This window comes from Dysidea avara, chromosome 8 (assembly GCF_963678975.1).
Source record: "Dysidea avara chromosome 8, odDysAvar1.4, whole genome shotgun sequence".
In the NCBI taxonomy this organism is placed as follows: domain Eukaryota; kingdom Metazoa; phylum Porifera; class Demospongiae; order Dictyoceratida; family Dysideidae; genus Dysidea; species Dysidea avara.
Genome location: NC_089279.1, coordinates 20,191,950 through 20,214,724, shown reverse-complemented (window position 1 = coordinate 20,214,724; position 22,775 = coordinate 20,191,950). Strand labels below are relative to the sequence as shown.

Genomic DNA, 22,775 nt, shown 5'->3' with positions numbered 1-22,775 from the left:
ATCCCTTCTCAAATACGGCATTTTCTTGTAAAACCACTTTAAAAGTGATGTCACCATGCAGGTTTCCAATACATAATAATTATTTATGATGTTCATTAACATGGATACAGTCCTGCACATAAGGCAGGTACCGATGCTAATATGACATATCAACAATGTACAATTCAAAACATAAAACTTGCACATTATTCAGTGTAATTCATCAAACAATAAACAGGCACTGTTAATGCATTTCTTCTATATGATTCAGTCAGTTATTACACCATACAGTACTGTAGAATTGCCTAATGCTTACTGCTTCAGGCCCCTCTGCAATGGAAGTGTATCCATTCACTGGACTGGACTACTGGACTGGATTCCTGGACTGGACTACTGGACTTAAGTTGTTTTTTTGTTTTCTTGCCTTTTATCGCCAGACTTGACTAAAGAAGTGTCTTAGAAACTAACGCCATTCACCATGATAGCTACATAAAACTTGTGCATTGATCACAAAAACTACACTAAAACCTTGGTGCAGCTCTTTATCGTGATTTGACTACTGCTAACAATGTTTCAAGCACTGTGTACTGTTAACACTGCCGTCTTATCTATTTAGCCTTCTTTTGTAAAATAGCTACCATATATACGTTTTACACCATTATGATATAGAAATTGCCTGTAGTCTGTGCATTTACTCTAGCTTTGCCAACTCTTGGTTTATAATGTTTGTAAATAGCAACGAGTATGTAGTGTTAAAGAATTGCTTCCCAATGTACACACTTTCAAACAGGAAGGTAAGGTTACACATATTTGCAAAAAATACATTGAGTGTAACAGGGGTTCAAGCCAAAGTTAGACCTCCAAAACTATATAGCACCTTTTTCAAACATACTTAATATAACATCTTTAAACAGGCTGTAGGACCAGGTATCTTACATACCTTCAGCAGTTGCGCTGTAACGCCTAATTTAAAAAAAAGATAGACTACAGTTAGCTGTATGTGCCTCTTTTTTTTATGCAAGACAAGACATGGAGAGGAGAGCCCTAGCTTCAAGTGTGGTGCACTACTCTATGAAATCACTTTTAGTGGTTGGAAAAGGTGTTTGTGGTTGAAAAAATGTGTTTGAGCAAATTTTATGTGAGTCCGGTAGTCCAGTCCAGTAATCCAGTCCAGTGAATGGATACACCCTCTGTAATGGGTACTAGCTAGTTTTTCACTAAGTTGCAGCCTTTTCTCTGGTTTACTACAGTATTAATGAGGTTGATGTTTTTACCACATGACACTAGTGAAAGAAACACTTTGATAAAACTATCATAATTATTGACAATACAAAACTCTACTAGTAATACAGTACATCATACAGATACTAATTTTAGTACTGTGAGTTCATCATTGGTCAAAACAAACAAAAGACCACTGATGGTAGGTTGTAGTCCTAATATATGATTGTTTGTTCCACTAAGTGAGTGCACATATTGTAAAGCTGTTGTTGATTTTTCTGCTGGTTGAAGATACACGTGCACATTCCTATTACAATCACAAATAGCAGCAAAAGTCATATCACTGCTGCAATTGATGAACTTCTTGTCCGTCTTTGATGCTTGTACATAGCCAAGGGCATTCAACGTGCCAATATGTTGACATGGAAATTCTGATGCTGATGATGTTATCAATGGCTGCCACAGTAGAGCATCAACATCGTGTCGTACACAGAACATTGGTGGCTCAGAGTTGACTATTGTACTGAATAATACCTGCCGACCTCCTAATCCACACTGAAATAAATGTAATTGCATATTAATGTCAATTCAACAAATTAGAATACCTTGTGCTTTTGTTGTCCATTAGAATCAAATACCATTAACGTTGCATCTTCATCGGTTAGATCACATTCCTCCAATATATTTTCCATCGCTAATGGGTTGGGTTCTTGTGATAAATCTTCCTAAATAATATACACAGACCTGTAATACATATTCCACATATTGTGACATTTACTGCTCCATTTACAGGCAATAGATTTGCAACAAATTTAACTAATATCACAACAGTGGTTGATCTCCCAATAGACTTATAGTTACATACCTGCTGCACATTAGCCATAGGGATGCCTTCAGGAATTTGTTGTGGACCAGTAAGCAACGTTGGCCAATCTCCTAAGGGAAACTGTTTTTCTAAAGTTACTTCTAGCCTATCATGATCATACAGGTGTAATTGTGTAACATTTAGCAAGCACAACAGACCTTTGTTGGTCAATGATCCAGGTACTGGCCTCAGGATCGATAGTACCAGTCAAGCCATTCCTAATATAAGTAGTACCATCGGTGAGACCAACTACAAGGTGATTGTGATTTATTATACATGTGATGTCCCGTTTAGTTACATCATGAGGTAAGTGGACAGTCACTGTAACGTCGCTATTGCTCTGTACCCAGTACCATCCACTGCTTGCAACAGCAGATCTTTTATCAGATAACACTTCCGCTTCATGTTTTCTCTTATAGCCAATACCATAATGAGGATCATCATGGGAATCCATTTCACTACCTTTGGCTGCTGTAGTTGTGGAAACTAGAGATGCTTCATTGATGACAAAGAGTGACTGACTGACTATCGCAGTGTAAATGGGCATGGAAGAACTTGTAAATGTATGCTTTAGTATTATTGTGTGGTTAGATTGTGAATTGTCCATGTCTCCATGAAAAGTAATAGTGAACCATAGTAGAGTAATAGCGCTGGATTGATTTTCATCTTGGCCTTTCTGTAATTCCATTGTGACTAGTTCAACTGACTTTTCCAGTTCATTTAACTTTGCAAATGATACCAAGAATGGCAGCAATTTAGGTATGGTTACTGCTGAGCTTAGATCCAAAACTGTTACTGTTCTCCAGTTTTCTTTTTGGTTTTTATCTAGCAAGTCCAAGTTTCCACATCCATCACTAAAAAGACAGAATCTTTTATTCAACTGGTACATTGAGACATTCAACACTTGATCACAGCCACTGTCACAACTCCCTGGTAAATGGTAGACTGGATATATGTCCAAACTTGCATCCACCGGATAAAACTACACAAGTAATGAGTAAAAATCAACAGCACAGCATTCAACACACCATGGCATCCATGTGGGGATCAATTTAAAGCCTTAGGACAATAATTCAAAGTTCCAATGAATATACATGACAATTATGATACATGACAATTATGATACATGCAGCAGTTCAACCCTGCCCTCTTAGCATTGCAAATATTAACACACTACAAGTACACTCACCTCTCCACAAAATATTGCATCAGTTGTGCACCAATACACAGCATTAGGAAACCACGGATCACCAAACAAGTGATTATGAAGACTGAATGCACGAACGTGCTGATAAGAAAACTGTTCCTTCAGCTGGCTAACTTTCACTCCATTTGAAAATTTCTTGCTCACAAAATTCAGGCGGTTCGGAGCTAGCTTATAGCCATCAAAATTGTGTTGAATGAGATTATTGTTTGGTACAAATGACATCCCTCCAGGTAAAGTGCGCACTAATTAGACACAAATTATCACGTGCGAAACGTATCAGCCCTTTCTATTTACAGCCCAGGAGGATGGATTTTGCAAGTAGATACCAACAGATGAACATAGCCGATTGTCTGGGTCGGAAAAGACAAGATGGTAGTTGGAATGTGCGAGTGGATGATCCTTTGACTGACACGAACTTTTCTGTACCACCTGGAGTAGATGTGAGTTTTGAGTTTATGCACAACAATTTCATTGTATACAGTTGGTTATAGTAGACTCCAATTTTATGTAGGTGAAGTAGTAGTAAGTTTAATCCACGTTATATGGTGTGTGCTTATCTACTGTGCTAGAATATTGAAGCATTAATTAGCCAGCAAGGTAGCTAACTGGGATACTATATATGCATGTGTGCATGTATATGCAGTGGCGGATCTAGATGGGTTTCTGGGGTTTTGACAGAAACCCCCTTTTAAATTTAGCTAGTGGCATTCTCAATACATAAACATGACAATTTGTCATAGCAAACAACTATATACCAGTAGCATGCATGCAGTTGCACTTAACTAACACCATTTACAGCTAGTAAACCCTCAGCAACACTTCACGTTTCATCTACCACTGCATAAAAACGATCAAGATACTCTAATAGAGCAGTCAAGTAACTACTCTAATAGAGCAATCAAAACTACAACTTGTAGTCACCATATTTGCCCTATAGTTAGCTATAGTACTTAGTATATATATATTTACAGTTTAAAGCATTGAATTTATTGTAATTCCTAACTAAAAATAGCCTAAAATCCGACCTCAGAGCTTCTAAAATCTCAAGGAGAATTGCCACCAGAGGCCTTATTTAGCTATACCATTTTTCAGAAACCCCCTTTTTAAAATCCTAGATCCGCCGCCACTGGTATGTACATGCACACTTGAGCACCAGAGTTCTTACACCCTGTTCTTCCATCCTGGGTACAGCACGGCATAGTTTGAAATAAATTTCAGTGTGAATTGACCATGTCATGCTAGTCTGGTATGACAAGCAAGATTTTGCCCTGGGATAGAGTGCAATATTACTGACATTTGACTCGGGTTGACAATAATTTGCTTTTGTTGGACCTCAGCTACTCACTAAAAGCACGAACCGAGCTTCCTGTAGACTTACACTCTGGCGACACATTGGTATTCGGAGTATACCCACTACAGCAATCATAACGTATTTCATATCTTACTCCTGCACTTCATTGCTACATTTCTAGTACCTTTTAATTAAGTGCCTAAATAATTAAAAGCTAATTACTGCTGTGTCTAGTATGAACTTAGAGCCAACCTGAGTTTAATAACCCTTTTGGAAAACACTCTGGCCAACCTGAGATAGTGTGAATGGGGTTTTAGATATGTGACTGGCTGAGCAAAAACCCGCCATTTTGCAAAACTTCTAATTTGCTATACAAACGTATTGAAATACACTGGATACAATATGTATGTTAAGTTAAAAGTTTATGCACAGTTTAATCACTTTGGTATGCAGTTTAATATGACCAAAGCTCAAATCATAAAACCTATAATATACCATTGAATTTATATGTTCATGGACAGAATGAACCTTCATTTTGTGTTCACACAGTAAAGGGCATGTGAGTTATAGGTGTTGGTTTATAATTCAGTAAAAATAAAGTTTTCCAGACATTTCTTTACTGGAGAACAGCCTTCTTTGCATGCGGACACGGAGAATATCACTATAGGGAAAGCATTATGTTGATGGATTCGTTTATTCACAATGAACAGGTCACATCTATTTCAGTTGGGAGTTTTGATCACGTATTTAACTTAGTTTCTGTACAAGTTTCTTGTTGTTCCAACTATATGCTGCTATAACAACTGAACAGTAAGACTATTTGCCATAATTGCCATTTATTTATATCTCCATGTGCATGCAAACAAATGTGTACATAGGACTTGTATGGGATTTTATTCTAGCACCCAGCTCGAAATATTACCATGTATGTTACATGCAAGCTACAGGATCTCCTCAACATGCATGTTATCAGTGTTAACATGAAACACTCAGGTTACAGTAAACATGCATGGAAGCCGCATGGTACATGCATGTAACATGCGCAATATTTCGAGCTAGGCATGCATATTTATTCAGTGTTAATTTTGTACTATTTATAGCCGGTGGAGTTTTTATCACAAGTGTCATCAGATGATAGTAATGTTAAGATCAAGTTTGATCATGGTACTACCACCCTTGGTTTCAAGTTTCAACATGGAGTTATCATTGCTGTTGACTCACGAGCTACTGCTGGATCTTGGATAGGTATATGGGTATTGTAATCTGAAAATTCTGTCATATACGTACTATTCTGTGCTTATGTTACTGTAATTTTTGTAGAACTCTATATTGCTATGCCAGAAGTCCACTTGCAAGCACTGCAAGGACACAAATTGTGCATGTCTTTGCAGCATTTATGGAGATCTTAGCTACAGTAGGGGACTTTAAAAAGTTTGTTAACCGAGTAAACACTCTACAGTGTAGTTAGAGTATCAGTGCTTTTATTTGAATCTGGGGAAAAATGCAGCCTTTAACTAGTGATGGTAGCTAGTACAGTGTAGTATGCATACATGTGTATCGAGATACAGTAAATTTGTTTAAAGCCATACAACTGAATGCCTGCTTTTAAGTGACTTTGAGGATGTTCACAAGATGTTTCAAGTTTTCACCATGATTGCCATAAACAAGCTACTTACAAGTAAGCACAGAACAATGGGCACATTGTTGAAACACTTTGCTAACCACTGGTTATTTTATTAGAGTATTACAGTCTTACAGATGTATGATCTATTAGAGTAATTGACAGACCCCTGTACTATATATAAATAAATGGTTTGTAATATACGGACACACTTTTTCTCATGATTTTGTTGCTGTACATCCCAGTACATGTATGCATCATTTCCTTACTGAATGAGTACTCATGAGTGGACCCTCATTTATCCAAACCCCAGTGTGTCTCAGGCTATGGTAAAGTGTTCAGATAAGTGAATTGTTCAGATAACTGAAGCGGAGCCCATGCATTTATACATTGAAATACTCTAATAGAACATATACTTGTACTGAAAATAGAAGTCCTTTTTCTAATTTTGGGTAAAAGTTGGGAAGTTTCCTAAGATTCTTGTGCTTGATGATTGATATGTTAACTATGTATTATGATCATATCGATGCTCAGCTACAGCCTTGATATTATTCAACTCACTGTATGTAAGGCTGCCGATAGGGGGGAGGGGGACAACTGGGGCATTTTTCCCTGGGCTCCACTTTACCTCAAGTGCCCACAGCAGGCTGCATGTGAGTGTTCCCCTTGTTTTGAAGTATTTATCTATAAAAGTGTAGGAATTTGTTTCCCATATGTGATTTTGGATCCAGAGCTCCTTTGTTTAGTAATAGAGCACACAAGGTGCAGGATGATTGTGGATGCAGTGGTACTGAGAGTACTTTTATAATCGACTTAAGTTTGTAATTTTATCTTGAAACATACAGTACCAAAAAAGGTATATTCACAGTATTCAACAGTTTTGTCACATACAATTGTTTTGCCTTACATATACTCACTCAGCCCATGTTGTTGGGACACCATACAGTGGACCTGTACAACATATAGAGTTATAAATGCAGTAGTACTGCTTGTATAGTATTTCATTAATCTTATAGCATCACAAACAGTAAAGAAAGTGATAGAGATTAATCCTTACCTGTTGGGTACTATGGCTGGTGGTGCTGCTGACTGCTCTTTCTGGGAGAGACGTTTAGCTTACCAGTGCAGGTATGAGTTGTGCATTATCAGAATAGTCAATTCCATGAGCTGTCTAAACAATATACAGTATCATGAATTTCTGTATGTGTACCTGCTTGTGGTGACACTCTACAATTTTACTACACTGTACATTTTGATATTGTTGGCATTATTAGAGGTGTCTGGTTGTCTATGTATTCTGTACAGGTCCGCAGTGTCTCTATATGGTGTGGTAATCTTGTACACTGTACTAGGGTGGTCAGACATGTAGTATAACATTACTTGTGATGCAATGTTGCTTTAGTGTGTGGGTGCTACACAATATGTGTTTTTACATGCTTGTATTGAGGCCAGTACATTTCTTGTTCTTTCGATACTCAACTAATTAAAGAACTAATTTAGAATGCTTGTAACTGGAGTGTTGCTATAATAAATATTAACTGGCAGTATTACCAATGTTGTATATGTAATAGTTATACCATGGCTGCGAGGGATTTTGCTGATATATACACCCAAAGCCTGAGGGCTGTGGGTGTATATGTCAGCAAAATCCCAAGCAGCCGTGGTATATAAGTGATAATTATCACTTGGGGCACACTCACCTAATAGGTGAAAGAACTAACGAGAAATCATTCCATTTGTTTTATACAGTAGCATCTGAAGATCGATCATGGTTTTAATAGCGTGGGCTAATAGCCATCAAGACATCGTCCATACATTAAAACATCATTAATACGTTACTGTGCTTCAACACGCAATGTTAGAAAACTTGCGATTGTGAGTTGGAGTTTATATTTGTTATCATTTTTGTACTAAGTTAAGCCAACTAACTTTGCTATTGGGACAGTAAGTAAGTTATTATATTAAGTTAAGCACGTACTTAGGACTGTAAATTACTAACTTATTTCAACGTAGCAGTGTATAGTAGCTTTGCTGTTCCGTGGCCTGTTCAAAGGCTGATACGTGGTGGGTAGAAATACGCATCCACGATCGCCCAAACAATTATTTTGTGCCTTCATTATCCTTAGTAACAATCAACTAGTCTATCTTAGCAAATGTACTAAGCTTAGCAACTACTACAAAAAATGAGTCCCACAATACAAAGCTCTATGTTGCTCAATATAACGAGTCAAAGCACATCAATTCTTTGAACTGGCTGGGTTTCAAAGTCATTGGCAAACTGCTTTCCCATGATATTGCCTGGGCAATATGCGAGTTAAACACTGAGTGGCGCCTTTGAACGCCCATGCTAAAGCGGTATATAGTAAAGCAACTCAATGTATTTGTTACTGGTGAATTTACTGTTCATGTTTTGGTTGTGACAGAAGTACAAGTATTTTTTTATTATGATAGTAGGCTTTTGCCACACTTTCTATATAAGTGCATAGAAAGGTGAGACCACTCTATTGGTTATTAGCATGCATATGTAAGGTATGTACAACAGTGGTATTCAGAAATCATGTGGAATTAGTAGCCAATTATTATTGATTACAGACACCCACTAAACTATAGCATGTTTACAAGTTACCAATTTGTATAGTGTTACTTAACACTGCTGACAGCAATTGATAATGTGTCAGTGTGTAACGCTCAATGTACGTCACTATTTTGAGTATGTGCACGTTGGCTTCTTGTTGTTTAGGATATATGAGCTACGAAACAAAGAAAGGATATCTGTGGCAGCGGCTTCAAAGCTTCTTGCTAACACACTTTATTACTACAAAGGGATGGGATTATCAGTGGTATGTATAGTGTTGTCACAACAATGTGAAGTATTCATTCCTCTACTGTAGGGTACTATGATATGTGGATGGGATAAAAAGGTAATGTACATATCAGTGTGTGTGTGTGTGTGTGTGTGTGTGTGTGTGTGTGTGTGTGTGTGTGTGTGTGTGTGTGTGTGTGTGTGTGTGTGTGTGTGTGTGTGTGTGTGTGTGTGTGTGTGTGTGTGTGTGTGTGTGTGTGTGTGTGTGTGTGTGTGTGTGTGTGTGTGTGTGTGAGTGCATCCTTCTTTGAATGTGAAATAAAGTTTTCATTTCTAACTGACATCATTTCTCTGCTTCAATTGTTCAAGTTAATAGGCATGAGTTGATTCCATTAACATCAAGAATTCTTGGTTGCACTCGTACTTGATGACCATACATGGAAATGATTATTTTTTTATTGAAATTTTGTCAGGGTTTAATGAACCGGTGAAACTGGGAACATGTACATGTGTTTCCAGGTTACATCACTGTGACATGGAAATATGTGATATAATTCTGATTTTGTATTGTTGGCAAACATTGAAGTTGTAGTGGTTCCATAACTGTAGCATTGAGTGGAGTTCAGAATATTCTAGACATTATATTTTATCCCCTTATACCTACAATACAGTATATCTTTAATTACTTTTGTATGTCATTTTGGGTTTCATTTAGGGTTCCTTTCTAATTTACAGTATTACTGCAAAAGTTGCAGTATGGTACCTGTTACATTAGGCTTCTAATTTTTTTTTTGTATCGTGCTTGGCACAGTAAGTGAACCATCATTACTCATGGAATACATATACTTTAGTTCTTATATGAAATATGTTATAGATACATCCTGTACCACGTTATAAGAGCTGCAGGCAATAGTGTTAGTTGTTCTGTTTCCTTTCTGTGTCATTGGTACTGTAATATTAGGTTTGGTATTTAAATCCCAAACATTTCAGAGAATTTTGTTTTGATGTCACATGACATACTAGCTGTGCTTGCTATGTACAGCGGTTCTAAGAGACCTTGCGCGACAACAAAACATCACATACGGTAACTATAGTTTGAACTTCATGGTGGAAGCGTGTTTTTTCATCACAAACAGCACGTACATTTCTGTAACCCCTTAATGCCCTGCAGTGTTGCCAAAATCTTTGTTTGGTATTTTTAAAAGGTATTAAATGTAATGCTTGTATGCAACCTTAAAATGCATACAGTAGTGATCGCAAACATGTAAATGGGAAAAGAGTTAGTGAGCATTTGCACTTAGCTATTATCCCTGTTATCATGGTTTGAGCTTTCAGGCCTGTGATTGTTGTGCTTTTGGTATTACCGCTGTGTGACTAAATCTACATAAATCCCTTCATTTTCTAAAGTATCCTACATCTCCGTTAGAAAACCATGTTCAGAAATCCACTGTACATGTTTTTCAAACTAGCACGAAGTGACAACCTCAGAGTAAAGATGATGTACGTGGAAATTTTTATTCAGCCTTCACTGGCTGCTTTTACTGTGACACTCGTAGATAGATACGAAAGAAACACACACACACACACACACACACACACACACACACACACATACACATGCAACTTGCCTCATGGTCATCCTTTTGTCAACTGCAGAGCTGGCTAAATAATGGGTACAGACAACCTCAGAGTAAAGCTGATGTACGTGGAAATTTTTATTCAGCCTTCACTGGCTGCTTTTACTGTGACACTCGTAGATAGATACGAAAGAAACACACACACACACACACACACACACACACACACACACACACACACACACACACACACACACACACACACACACACACACACACACACACACACACACACACACACACACATGCAACTTGCCTCATGATCATCCTTTTGTCAACTGCAGAGCTGGCTAAATAATGGGTACTGTACCTCAACTGCACTGCAGTGCTGAACAAACTGATGATATAAAACTTTATTTAACAAGGAGGTGATTGCAAAACAACAGAAGAAGCCAATCAGATATTTGGTTGAAAACACTTTGTCATCAAATACATTTTGTAGAAAGTCATAATAATAAATTTGTAGCCATGTCTGTAGCATTAAATTTTTTAGGTACAGTATTGCAATGTTATGAATGGTTTTGGATCACAGCTACTGAATAATTAATCTCTACATATTAATGCATTCTAGTACAATCTACTAATTCTCAATTTGTATGCAGTACATGTGAAATTTGTTCACATGATATGTGAACATTTGTATTATAGAGTTGCTCTTTTACTTGATCACTTGTGATATATATAGGGTCCTGGCTTGTACTATGTGGATAGTGATGGTACTAGGATGACCAATTACATGTTCTCAGTTGGATCAGGATCAACATTTGCGTATGGAGTATTGGATACCGGTTATCGGTATGATCTGAGTGTGGAGGAGGCTAGGGAGTTAGGCAAGAGGGCTATATACCATGCCACCCATCGGGATGCTTACAGTGGAGGATGTGTAAACTGTACGTGTGTGTGTGTGCGTGCGTGTGTGTGGTGTGTGTGTGTATCAGGAGCTCATAAGCACCACAAAGCTTAATTGTATGGATGGTGTTCTGGTCTATGTATTACTCAAATTGTGTTACATGGAAATTATACATGTAATACATTTAAGCGTCTAGAGACTAATACAGATCCAAGAACTGTTTCAATCTTAAGCTGGCACCTTATATGGTTTATTTATTATACAGCTGTATAACTGAGGAAACATTGTTACTGTATATAATAATACTGTCTAGTCACTTTGTGTCTTCTTGTGAACTTGAATAATGTCAATTTTCAACCTTCAGATTATCACCAAGTGTCTATACGATCTAACAAACAACTAGGATTACGCTGTACCTTAAGCGATTTACTTCCATACAGCATTTTGTGGCATGGAAAATTGTTTTTGGATTTCCATGTTATGTGTACAACAATGAGTGCATGTATGGAATTGCAGTATACATATAATTACAGTGTAACTGTACCTGGAATTTGAGAGATTTTAATTTTCTATACCCTACTATGGTTTTCAATGTGATAGTTTTGTAATATTAAACAGCCAAGAAGTACTATGCGTACACAGGTGGCCAAATATTTTTTTTTCTGTTTACGTAAAAGATGGGTATTGAAAATTGATTGTAAATTCTACATGGGACATGCCATCATAGTACTGCCAGTAGTCTTGTTTGGACTATGTTGCTTCTAAGAATTGTACTTAGTTGTGTATTTTGCAATACTTTGAATTCAACAAAACTCTATATGTCCTTTCACTATTTCTTTAAAAGGCAATAGCAGATGTGTTATTGGAGTACTATGTTCTGTATATAGGTGAATGTATAATCGTTTCTGATTGAAAGAACACCTGTTTTATTACACTGTTGTTTTGTCTTGATGTTGGTATTAAATTTCAAGGTTTGCTTTTCTGAAGTGTGGTTGTTATATAAGGAATCAAGTGTAACTTAAGAGATTTTCTTAGCACAACTTGCACCAGGAACTGTAGAAAATGGTAAACTCCCAAATAAGTTAATAGCAAGGATGCATGTTCAATGTTGTAATAGTGAAGTCTATAACCAAGAGCCACAGGCTAAACAGATCTCCTTAAATTACAAGTGAAAAATGCTATGTAAAACATTAAAAAGCAGTGATTTAAAAAATAAATTGTAACAACAGTGGTAAAATTCTCTAGATAGGTGTCATGATCACAAGAGGTATAGGTCGACCACCTTCATACACCACGAAGGTGTGAAGTGCAGTTGTTACTGTGATATTGATTACTGCTCTGTTTCTCCATTTATTCATTTGGCCTTGCATGCTACATACGTACCATGCTCCACACCAACTAAATCAACAAGCCTTTTCCATAATGACGCCACATTGGTTTTCTATTTGGGGTACTCTTATATTTTCGAGTATTGCGTCCTATGACGACAAGATTTTCATAAACCATTTAGTTGTTAATAAAGGATGATATTGAAGCCAAGTTACCAGGTGTGCATGGTTACAACGTATATAAAGGAATGTTATTTCTACTCAACCTTCAAAACCACAAAACCCACGTAAACAATATACACTGTAATTCTGCTGCGTTATACCCATACCTGGTAGTTTTAGCTTGATATCTTCTTCCTGAATCACAAAAATGATTGATCTTCATTTGTCGCCCAATATCACCTGTACTTGAAAACATTAGAGTCCCCCAAATAGAGATCGCCATTTTTTGCTCTGACGTCATTATGGAAAAGGCTTATTATTGCCTGTTGTACAGTATATCTTGGCTTTAAGAGTGCTTGTATGCATTCAGCATTATTTGCAAAGTAGTTTTGGAATTATAGCGCAGAAGAGCAAGACAGTCGATTTGTACAGCAATTATACTAAAAATAAACTATGTACAAGTGCTTACATTCACAGCCATAACTTCCATTTGCATTAGCCTACAACGTTGCAATTTTGCTTAAAGTGTTCACCGTGGATTAGCAAATCAACCATAGCCCTGTAGTCACTTACACATATGGGTATGAAAGTGGTTTAGTTGAAGAAATGATGACAATCTTGTTTACGTTTACTGCATCGTGAACAAACACATGTGACACGCATATACCGTTGGGGCTACAGAAACGAAACAAAGATTTTTGAACTCTCCATGAGGAGGCGAACAAGATGGTGTGTATATATATATACAATTTGGGTCTTCCTTCTCTGAGTAATGACCCAATAATAACTTGCGTATTTTTTCTTTGTAGCATGTGTAATTCTACAATTTTTTTGAATTTCTCAATACGCATACTTGTGCGAACAAGTCAGGTTTTTGCTATCACGGTCACATTGTTGACTTTCGTCAACATTTAATTCATCAAAGTGATAAAGTGTGGGTTTGTCAACTTTCATTCCATCAAAATTTTCCTGTCATACAGTACCAGCAGCTCAAAATGGATGGACAAATGGCAAGTTAGGTCAAATTTCATGTCTTTGGGAACTCTCAATTCCCAACAGTAAGATAAAGCACTACATTTACTTGACTATATATGGCTAGCCAAGCCAATATCACCGTGTCCAATCATACCAATGCCATCCCAATACCACACACAACCAACTGGGACTTTTACACAACTAAATAAGTCCAGCTTTGGAGAGCAGACTAAATAGTAAGGTCAGTGTAAAAAAATTAATTTGAATGCCATTATGTACATATGAAATGAAATCTGTTCATTCATTTGTCTGACTATCACTAAGTTTCATTAACATGATTTTTTTGCAAACAAAAGTTTTTTTCAAATGAAGGAGAAAAATGCTCATCACTTGTGTTTTATTGCAAACTTCTTTGTGCTGTTGTTGTTCATCTTCTACAGTGGTCATTGCATAAAAAAGGCTTGAGCTATATAATATGTGTTCTACTACTACAGAACAATGGTTCAATTGGTACAGCAGGCAACTATGTGTATACCCCTGTAGAAGCAGGGGTTTGAATCTCATTGACATATTATGTTGTAGCTGAAGATATTTGGTTAATGTACAACTGTAGGTGAATTTTTTGCAACAATTATACTGTAGATTCCACATAAAGAAAATCTGGGCATGAGGAAGAGTTGATGACGAATTTGAGACAACACAGGATATCCAAGCATTCTGCATACTTTTACATTAACTCTGAGTTATGTGTTGGTTCATGCCCTTTGGCTTTCAGTTTTCCCTCCAATTGTTATATTAGCCAAAAGCTATACTATATATGACAAGAGGCAAGACTGTGTTTACAACTCAACAGTGTTAGTTTACAATCAATAAATGGCTAAGGCCGCCTTGGCGGCTGAAAGCTATTTGAGATTGTACGAGGGGGTGAAGGGGAAGTCAACATGTTTCTTTGCATTGCCCTTTCAATGCTCTCCACCAGCTGTTGAATTTTTTTGCGCATGCGCATAAACCCACAATCGAACACTCCGCCAGTCCTTGAGACAGCTATGTATATGTTGATTGACTACAGTACCCACCAATATGCTGAGTAACTATACAAGTATGAAGTATGCATATGGACAGAGATGATATTACGTTAAATCATTTCACTTGAATTGTTACACTAACATGACATAATGCAGAACTTGATAAATCACACATATGACAAGGTACAATAGTTTGTTCATGGGTGGGCGTTGGTAGGATAAACATGTTGACTTCCCCTTCACCCCCTCGTACAATCTCAAATAGCTTTCAGGCAGACCAAGGCGGCCTTAGCCATTTATTGATTGTACTTCGGGGGTTCCGGTTCAGTCAACATGTTTCTTTGCATGTTTGTAGTATTGTCCCACCATTGCCTTAGGTCTGTAGTAAAACTTGGTGAAAGTGTGTTCACTTGACCATCCTGCTCTACTCATGATCTCCTTTGTGGAGATGCCTGACATAGCTGCTGCTGTGGCTGAAGCAGTCCTTGTAGAGTGAGCTGTGAAACACTCATCAATGCCTGCCTCTTTTAGGGATTTCTTAATCCAACGGGCAATCGACAACGATGTGAGTGGCTGGTGTGGGGGAATAACTGCAAGAAATAGCTTCCACACTCCATCGGTTCTTAGCTTGCTTGTACTGGATTCATAAGCTCTTATGCAAGCTACTGGGCACAGAAGTTTGTCTTTAAAGGACTTGATCACCACTGGTTGTAGGCATTGCTCATTATTAGGCTTCGCCTGCTTAGCCAATCCCAGACATGGCAGGACCACACTATCACTTGTGTATGAGTGGCCTGATAAGGAGAGTCTGACCAAGTCGGAACATCTCTGTCCTAACACTAGTGCTAGTAGCATGACCAGCTTCTGGGTCAGCCTCTTCAGGTTGAGGTTCTCATTTGGGCCCATCTCTTTCAAGAGCGTTAGGACCTTGGATACGTCCCAGGTATGGGTGTATCTAGGCATTGGTGGCCGTAAGTTAAAGACTCCTTTGAGGAGCCGTATGACTAGTGGGTGTTGTCCCACTAGGATTCCCTCAACCGGCAGTAGTGTTGATGATAATGCAGAACGATAGCAATTTAGAGAACGGTACTGTCTACCTGCTTCGAACTCATCTGCTAGGAAGCTCAAAATAGCTGATACATCTGCCGTAAAGGAAGATAAACCTCTCTTTGCACACCATGCATCCCACTTTCGCCAGGCAGAGTTATAGTTAGTGTTGGTCTTGTCCCTCCAGGAGGAAATGATAAGTCTGGAAGCGTTTTCTGGAATCCTTCTTGCTCTGAGATTTTCCCTGATACTTTCCAGGCGACCAGGCGTGGCTGGCACTCTCGCACTGGGCAGTCGCAATTCGGTGATGGACAAAGCAGGTCTGGAGTCTCTGGGAGGAGAATTGGGACATCCACTATCATGTTCAGCAATACCGGGAACCATGGCTGAGATTGCCAGTGAGGAGTGATTAGTACGATTGTAGCCTCCTCCATCTGGATCTTCATTAACACTCTTGAGATGAGGCACCATGGAGGGTGTGCAAATTCTGCTAGTGTTTTCCACTCCTGGGCAAAGGCGTCTGTCGCTGTGGCCTCCGGATCTGCTCTCCAACTGAAGAATGCTTGCAGTTGGGTTGAGAAGCATGTGGCGAAGAGATCCACCTCCAGTGGCCCCCAGGTCTTGTTGATCCCTTGGAATATATTCGGATTCAGAATCCAGTCTGTCCTGTCTCTGAGGTGTCTTGACAGGTAATCTGCTATGATGTTCACCTTCCCTGGGAGGTGTTGAGCTCATGTTCCTCTCCATGCACCACGTAAAGATTTCCTTGGTCAGGGCTACTAGTCGAGGAGATCTTGTTCCACCTAGCTTGTTTATATGGGCTACTACTGTCATACTGTCTGACTTGATCATGACTGACCTCACCCCCTCCCTCTTCAGGAACGACTTGAGGGCTAGTGATACCGCAAGGAGCTCTAGCTCGTTGATATGGAGCCCCTTCTCTTCCACACTCCAGCAACCCCCTGTTGCTTCTCCTTGGCAGAAGGCTCCCCAACCAACTGAGGATGCATCTGTTTCTATGGTGCACTGTGGTGGAAGTTGTGACATAGTTTGTCCATTCCATTGAGTTAAGTTGTTGGTCCACCATCTCAAGTCCACCTTCGCTTCTTCTGAGAGTGTGATGTGCCCATCGTAGCCACATCTGGCCAGAGCCTTGTGTTTGAGGGCTTGCAGGCTTCTGTAATGCAAGGGGGCTGGATAAATGGCTAGGATTGCTGCTGACATCTTGCCAATTAGTTGGGCTAAGTGCCTTGCTGAAGTTTCCTTGCTTGTCAAAATCTGGGAGGCTTCTGTCCTTATCTGGTCTAACTTCGCTTTTGGAAGTCGCAATTCCTTTTGAGTTGAGTCTATTAGGAATCCCAGATACTCCATCTCCTGTGAGGGTGTCAGGTGAGACTTGGGATAGTTCACCAGAAAACCTAGTGCTTCCAGAAGGTCTAGTGTAAGCGTGGTATGCTCCTTTAGGGTTGACGGGCTCTTGTTCATTAAGAGGAGGTCGTCCAGGTAAATTACACATCGGATACCTCTGTTGCGCAAGAAGGTAACTACCGTTCTCATGACCTTTGTGAACACCCGAGGAGCTGAAGCCAGTCCAAAGGGGAGGCAAACAAACTCGTAATCCTGGTCTTCCCAATGGAAGCGCAGGAATCGGTGGTATTGTTGATGTATTGTGATCACTAGATAAGCATCTTTCAGGTCTATCCGAGTCATGTAATCCTCTTTGGCTAGTAGGTCTCTTACCACGTGGATCCCTTCCATCTTGAAATGGTTGTATCGAATCCACCTATTCAGTGGCTTGAGATTTATTACAGGTCTGTATTGTCCACCTTTCTTGGGTACGAGGAACAGTCTCGAATAGAAGCCAGGGCTCCCCTTGTCTTCAACCGGTTGAATGGCTCCTTTTGCCAGTAACCCCTGCACTTCCAAATTGATCTGGTCTGTCTCTGTAGTATTTGTTTTTGAAAGTAGAATGAAGGGCTGTGTTGGTTTCCCTGTGAGCTCCAACTGGTATCCTGAAACGGACTCCAAGACCCATGGATCTGCCGTTACTGCTTCCCAGTTCCTCACATGCTCTTGAGTCCTCCTGGCAAGGAAGGACAATGGGATGGGAGGATGCAGCCCCAAACTCTCCAATGGTTTCAGGGTGTTGGAGTGATGGTACTGTTGGGGGCGCATAACTGCTTGTTTCCATGGCTGCTCTCCTATGTTTGTTTTGAGAGATTCTTGGGGAATGCTGGGTTGAATTGCTTGTGTCCTTGGGACTTCGGATCCGAGAGACGCCCCAGTTGGGTCGGTGGCTCTGGGGCGTGGACTTTGTCCTTCTTTTGGAGCCACCGTAACCGAAAAAACGATTCTTGTTAGACTGTATGCCCTTAAGGGCCCTCATGTTGTCCGCTGCTGCCTTGGCCTTACTGCCAAAGTCTTCACCAAACAGGGAAGAGCCTCCCTGAGGAAATTCTTTTATGGCCAGGTACTTGAGGTCTGAATTGAGGTGCTTCATCACCTCCTTCCTCCTTTCCACGTTGAAGTGAGCTGAAGCATTTCCCAGTAATTGCAATGCTGTGTCTAGAGCATTCTTGGCTGACTCCTCATCTGCTTCACCCCGCACCATTTGTTCCCTCAGCCATGCAATAGGGGCCATTGCATCTGTCGTAAACCTTTGAAGTTTACTTAGGTATGAGTCAAATGACTTAGCTTGCTGGGGAAGGAGTTGTTCCATGGTATCGTTCAGCTTCAGCGGGTGGCCAGCATCGCATGATAGTGTGGGAAATTTGCTCAGAGCTTTCTTGCGATCATCATTCTTCAGCGGACGAGCTGTATAATCGTTTAACAACTCCAACAATTCTTTACTGGGAACAAATCTTTTCTTTGTGGCTGGTTCTGTCAGTGCCTCATCCTCGGTAGAATCCCCGTCACCGCAGAGCTCTCTGCGCTCATCTGCTAAGACCTCCAAGGAAATTTCATCCTCAGAGCTGTTGTCATAATCGTCTGCCTGCTCACGCGTCCTCTTCCCCAAGTGGGTACTTGGTTGGGAATGGGGGTGTCCGGTACCCTCCTCTGATTGTGACTGGATAGACTGGGTCACTGATTGTGCTGGGTAAGCGGGGTTGTTGGGTGGCCAACACTGGTGGCGTGCATTAACTGGAGGGTTCCAAGGTGGAGTCCACTGCTGATTCAATGATGGGAAGTAAGGATAATAGTTGGCTTCATTCCCATAGTAATTCCAGCCAGGCCAAGATGAGTGATCATAGTTGTTAAAACTGTGACCTCCGTAGTACTCTTGTGAATAACTATTACCTGCCCCATACGCGTCGCCATTGTTAGTGGCTTCATTGCCACGGCGATTAGCCTCATTGCTAGTGCGGTTAATGGCTTCATTGCCACGGTGGTTAGTGGCTTCGTTGCCACGGTGGTTCGTGGCTTTATTGCCACGACGACTAATGGCACCACTGTTAACCGCTTCATCGTCCTGCCAACTATTGGCTCCGCTGCTAGGGGCTTGGTTGCCGTTTATAATGGCTTCATTGCCACGGCTTACATTAGAGTTGGTGTTAACAAAATTCTCACTACTCACGTGATTAACCACGTTGACATTAGGTTCAGCTGACCCATTGGCTTCTTCACCCTGAGAGCTTCTAATCTGCTTCGTAAGTGACGGTAGCAATGCTTCCGAGAGTTTCTGTAGCGCTTCTGGGCAACTGGCTAATGTTTCCAACAACTGACGCGAACTGTCATCCGCCATATTGAGAACTGTTGAAAGGACTGGCGGAGTGTTCGATTGTGGGTTTATGCGCATGCGCAAAAAAAATTCAACAGCTGGTGGAGAGCATTGAAAGGGCAATGCAAAGAAACATGTTGACTGAACCGGAACCCCCGAAGTACAATACTTTCAGCCTAACAGGAAGAGTAACATGTGTCCATGGTGATTGTTTGATTAAACACCTATACATTATCAAATTATGTTGTTTTTTGGAAACATGTACATTCTCCAGGCTAGACAACACATACAAACTTCGTTAGACCCTACACTTATTCAGTTTCGCAGGATAGCATATTTTTCATCTCTTCATGGGGGTGTATTACATGTACTGGCACATTTGGTGAATGGTTGTGTGAGAGTGGAAAAGAAGACTACTTAGGTATTTACTTTAGCTAAAATGTTCTCAGTTTGCTGTGTAGAAGATCCTATATCCCGATGGAATTGTGGAGTATGGCAGTCAATCATCGAGGATTTCCTGTGAAGAAACCTACAGTATAGGAGGACTTTAACCAAATGTGTCTAAACTGTGGTAGTGTCCAGTATCTGTTACTGGTAGAACTCTAGGTTTCATCTACAGATCTGCCCCTAAGTCTCTCATGCTCACCATCTCAATTTGGTATGCCATTCACTTCATTAGTAACACTTTCCTTGTCTATCTTAGCCTCTTGTAACTTCATTCTCAACTTCTCAACAGTTAATTTTGGTTGCTGCCACACTGCCCCCTTTTTCGTTAGGTTGATCATCAGGTGTGCTGCTTTCACAGCCCTCTGTGATGGACCTCACAACAACATTCTGGTGGCACCTACAAGCACTTGAATGTGTACATTCAGTTGAATCTAGCTCTTTCAATCATTAAGTAGATCTCCATTTCATAAATGGCCTGCTGTACCCACATGCTTTATCTCTGAGATAGTGTAACATTTATCCCAAATGACCACCACCCAATGGTTGGATGTGCACAATCCTTGGACATCACGCAGTACCATTATTACTATACCCTTGTAGCTATGTAGAGCTGCAATACTGTGTGAATCCTAAAAGTTTACCATGCAGTGTCACTCCACCATTCACCAACAGTCTTTTTCTTTTAGCTTCCTCAACTACAAGGGATCTTGCACTGCAAACACTAGTTTTTACAAGTCAATTACTAGAGATGACATGTATACTACAGTATATTGTTATAGTTCAGTTAGTTACAGCATGTATCATACAGTACAATAGTAGTGACCACATATAGTATGTTCATGTTGAGCTGAATCCTGAAAAACAGCTAAAAATTAAAAGTGGATTTTTTCTCAACAGAGTTAACATTTCAGCCAACCAGATGATTATTGGTAACAGCAAAGGTGTCAACAACAGACACGTACGGTTTGGCTCCATTACAAGTTTGGGAATGGACACTGTACTTATATGGCTTCCCATAGGAAATGTATTGTGAAAATTTTGATTGGCTGTAAATATTATGTCGAACATTTGAACAAAATGATTTTGAAATATTTTTAGCGGGTCAAGCAGTACTACAAATGAGCCAAATTTCAAGATCATGTGTAATTGCATCCATGAGTTATTAAATGTTTTTGAGGATTCAGCTCAACGTGAACATACTATAGGTTTGGGCATGACCCATGAAAAAACATCACCCAAATACCAGCCTCACTTTTCCCTGACAACAATGAAGCAGTAATGGTTTGGTAAAACTAAGCCCAAACAATCCTTCAGACCGCTTTCAACTACAGGTGTAGTTGCTATAAATTTTTTTTAAATTTGTAAAACAAAATTTTCTAGTCACTGACTTGACTGATGCCTTCAGACAAGCATAACTCGATAACAGCTAACACTACAGCCTTGATTTTTTCATTATTCGACATCACTTCAGCTGTACACGTGCCTTTTGGCATACCGCAGTACGTACAATGCATTCTTTATGGACTTACCAGTGTCCTCCTTTGTGTCCCATTCATCTTTTTCTGACAGCAAAAAGTGTTGATTTAGCAGTAGCACATGATGGTTTCCCTTCATAACGGAAATTGTCCATATTTTTTAGTGGCTATGATTTGTAATGCCGTGTAACAGGTTGAACATAGCTGACAACGAAGCATAATGGATACTTATATTTTCAGACGATAATTGATATAGCTGGGAGCGCGTAGCACCATTTCTTTCTTTTGATGTGTTATGTGTGGGTTCACCAGTCTTAATTTTATTTTGCAAAAAAGGTTGGGAACAAACGAGTACACAAAAATTTGGAATTTTCAACTAGAGTAGGGACCATGGCACATTGATAAAAAGTACTGAAACAAGCTGGAGTAGTGCACGATATTAAATCACAGTAAAACAATAAGAAGTGTTATATTTCTACTGTGTATTTCCATTATGGTATCTTGAGCACGGTAGGGATATAACACTTCTTATTGTTTTACTGTGATTTAATATCGTGCACTACTCCAGTTTGTTTCAGTACTTTTTATTGGTGTTCTATGGTCCCTACTCTAGTCAAAAATTCTGTGTACTTGTGTACAAGAAGGAATTCAAATGTTGCTGGCATCAATCTCCTTGCAAACATACTTCAATGTGCCATGTACACTTGTACTTGCAACCTCGCATACTATTGTGTTGGCAATAAAATTTGTGCTTCACCATGCAGTTTTAGGGTGTTATGATGGTGGTAAAGGTGGAGAAAATAATTGTGTTGCATTGTGATTATACTGTACAACTGCTGGAATGAAATACTGTAGAGTACATGTATGTGTGTATTTTCTACAGTGTACCACATGCAGGAGACTGGATGGGTGAAGGTGTCCAGTACAGATGTTGGTGAACTACATTATCAATACAAAGATGAAGCCATGAACCAACAGCCTGCTGGTCAATAGTATTGACAACTGATTTATAGTAGCTACAACCAGGTGCATATACCATTTAGAAACTTCACTGTTCACTGAATAATAATTATTATTTACAAACATGTTAAATCAGCTGTGTGCATATAAATTAGTTAGACTTA

At 39.5% G+C, this 22,775-nt stretch overlaps 2 protein-coding genes across 2 annotated transcripts; one reads left to right on the top strand and one right to left on the bottom strand.

The window, feature by feature from the left end:
• Positions 1–1,257: 1,257 nt before the first annotated feature.
• On the bottom strand, positions 1,258–3,540 carry LOC136264594 (nudC domain-containing protein 1-like). Its single transcript, XM_066059367.1, has 5 exons — positions 3,255–3,540; positions 2,224–3,047; positions 2,066–2,171; positions 1,806–1,925; positions 1,258–1,755 (listed from the first exon to the last, which is right to left on the bottom strand). Exons 1-5 carry the CDS (start codon positions 3,492–3,494, stop codon positions 1,336–1,338), a joined length of 1,710 nt encoding a protein of 569 aa, XP_065915439.1. The 5' UTR covers positions 3,495–3,540; the 3' UTR covers positions 1,258–1,335.
• LOC136264596 (proteasome subunit beta type-5-like) lies at positions 3,524–22,746 on the top strand. Its single transcript, XM_066059369.1, has 7 exons — positions 3,524–3,712; positions 5,664–5,808; positions 7,201–7,312; positions 8,925–9,024; positions 9,076–9,105; positions 11,310–11,514; positions 22,535–22,746. Exons 1-7 carry the CDS (start codon positions 3,578–3,580, stop codon positions 22,642–22,644), a joined length of 837 nt encoding a protein of 278 aa, XP_065915441.1. The 5' UTR covers positions 3,524–3,577; the 3' UTR covers positions 22,645–22,746.
• Positions 22,747–22,775: the final 29 nt, after the last annotated feature.

Coding starts and splice junctions, on each gene's coding strand:
- LOC136264594 (XM_066059367.1), bottom strand. CDS start 3,494: ATGTCATTTGTACCAAACAATAATCTCATTCAACACAATTTTGATGGC. Junction 2,172..2,223: donor TGGATCATTGACCAACAAAG/GTCTGTTGTGCT, acceptor TGATCATGATAG/GCTAGAAGTAACTTTAGAAA. Junction 1,926..2,065: donor CTATGGCTAATGTGCAGCAG/GTATGTAACTAT, acceptor TATATTATTTAG/GAAGATTTATCACAAGAACC.
- LOC136264596 (XM_066059369.1), top strand. CDS start 3,578: ATGGATTTTGCAAGTAGATACCAACAGATGAACATAGCCGATTGTCTG. Junction 5,809..7,200: donor TACTGCTGGATCTTGGATAG/GTATATGGGTAT, acceptor TTAATCTTATAG/CATCACAAACAGTAAAGAAA. Junction 9,025..9,075: donor AAGGGATGGGATTATCAGTG/GTATGTATAGTG, acceptor CCTCTACTGTAG/GGTACTATGATATGTGGATG.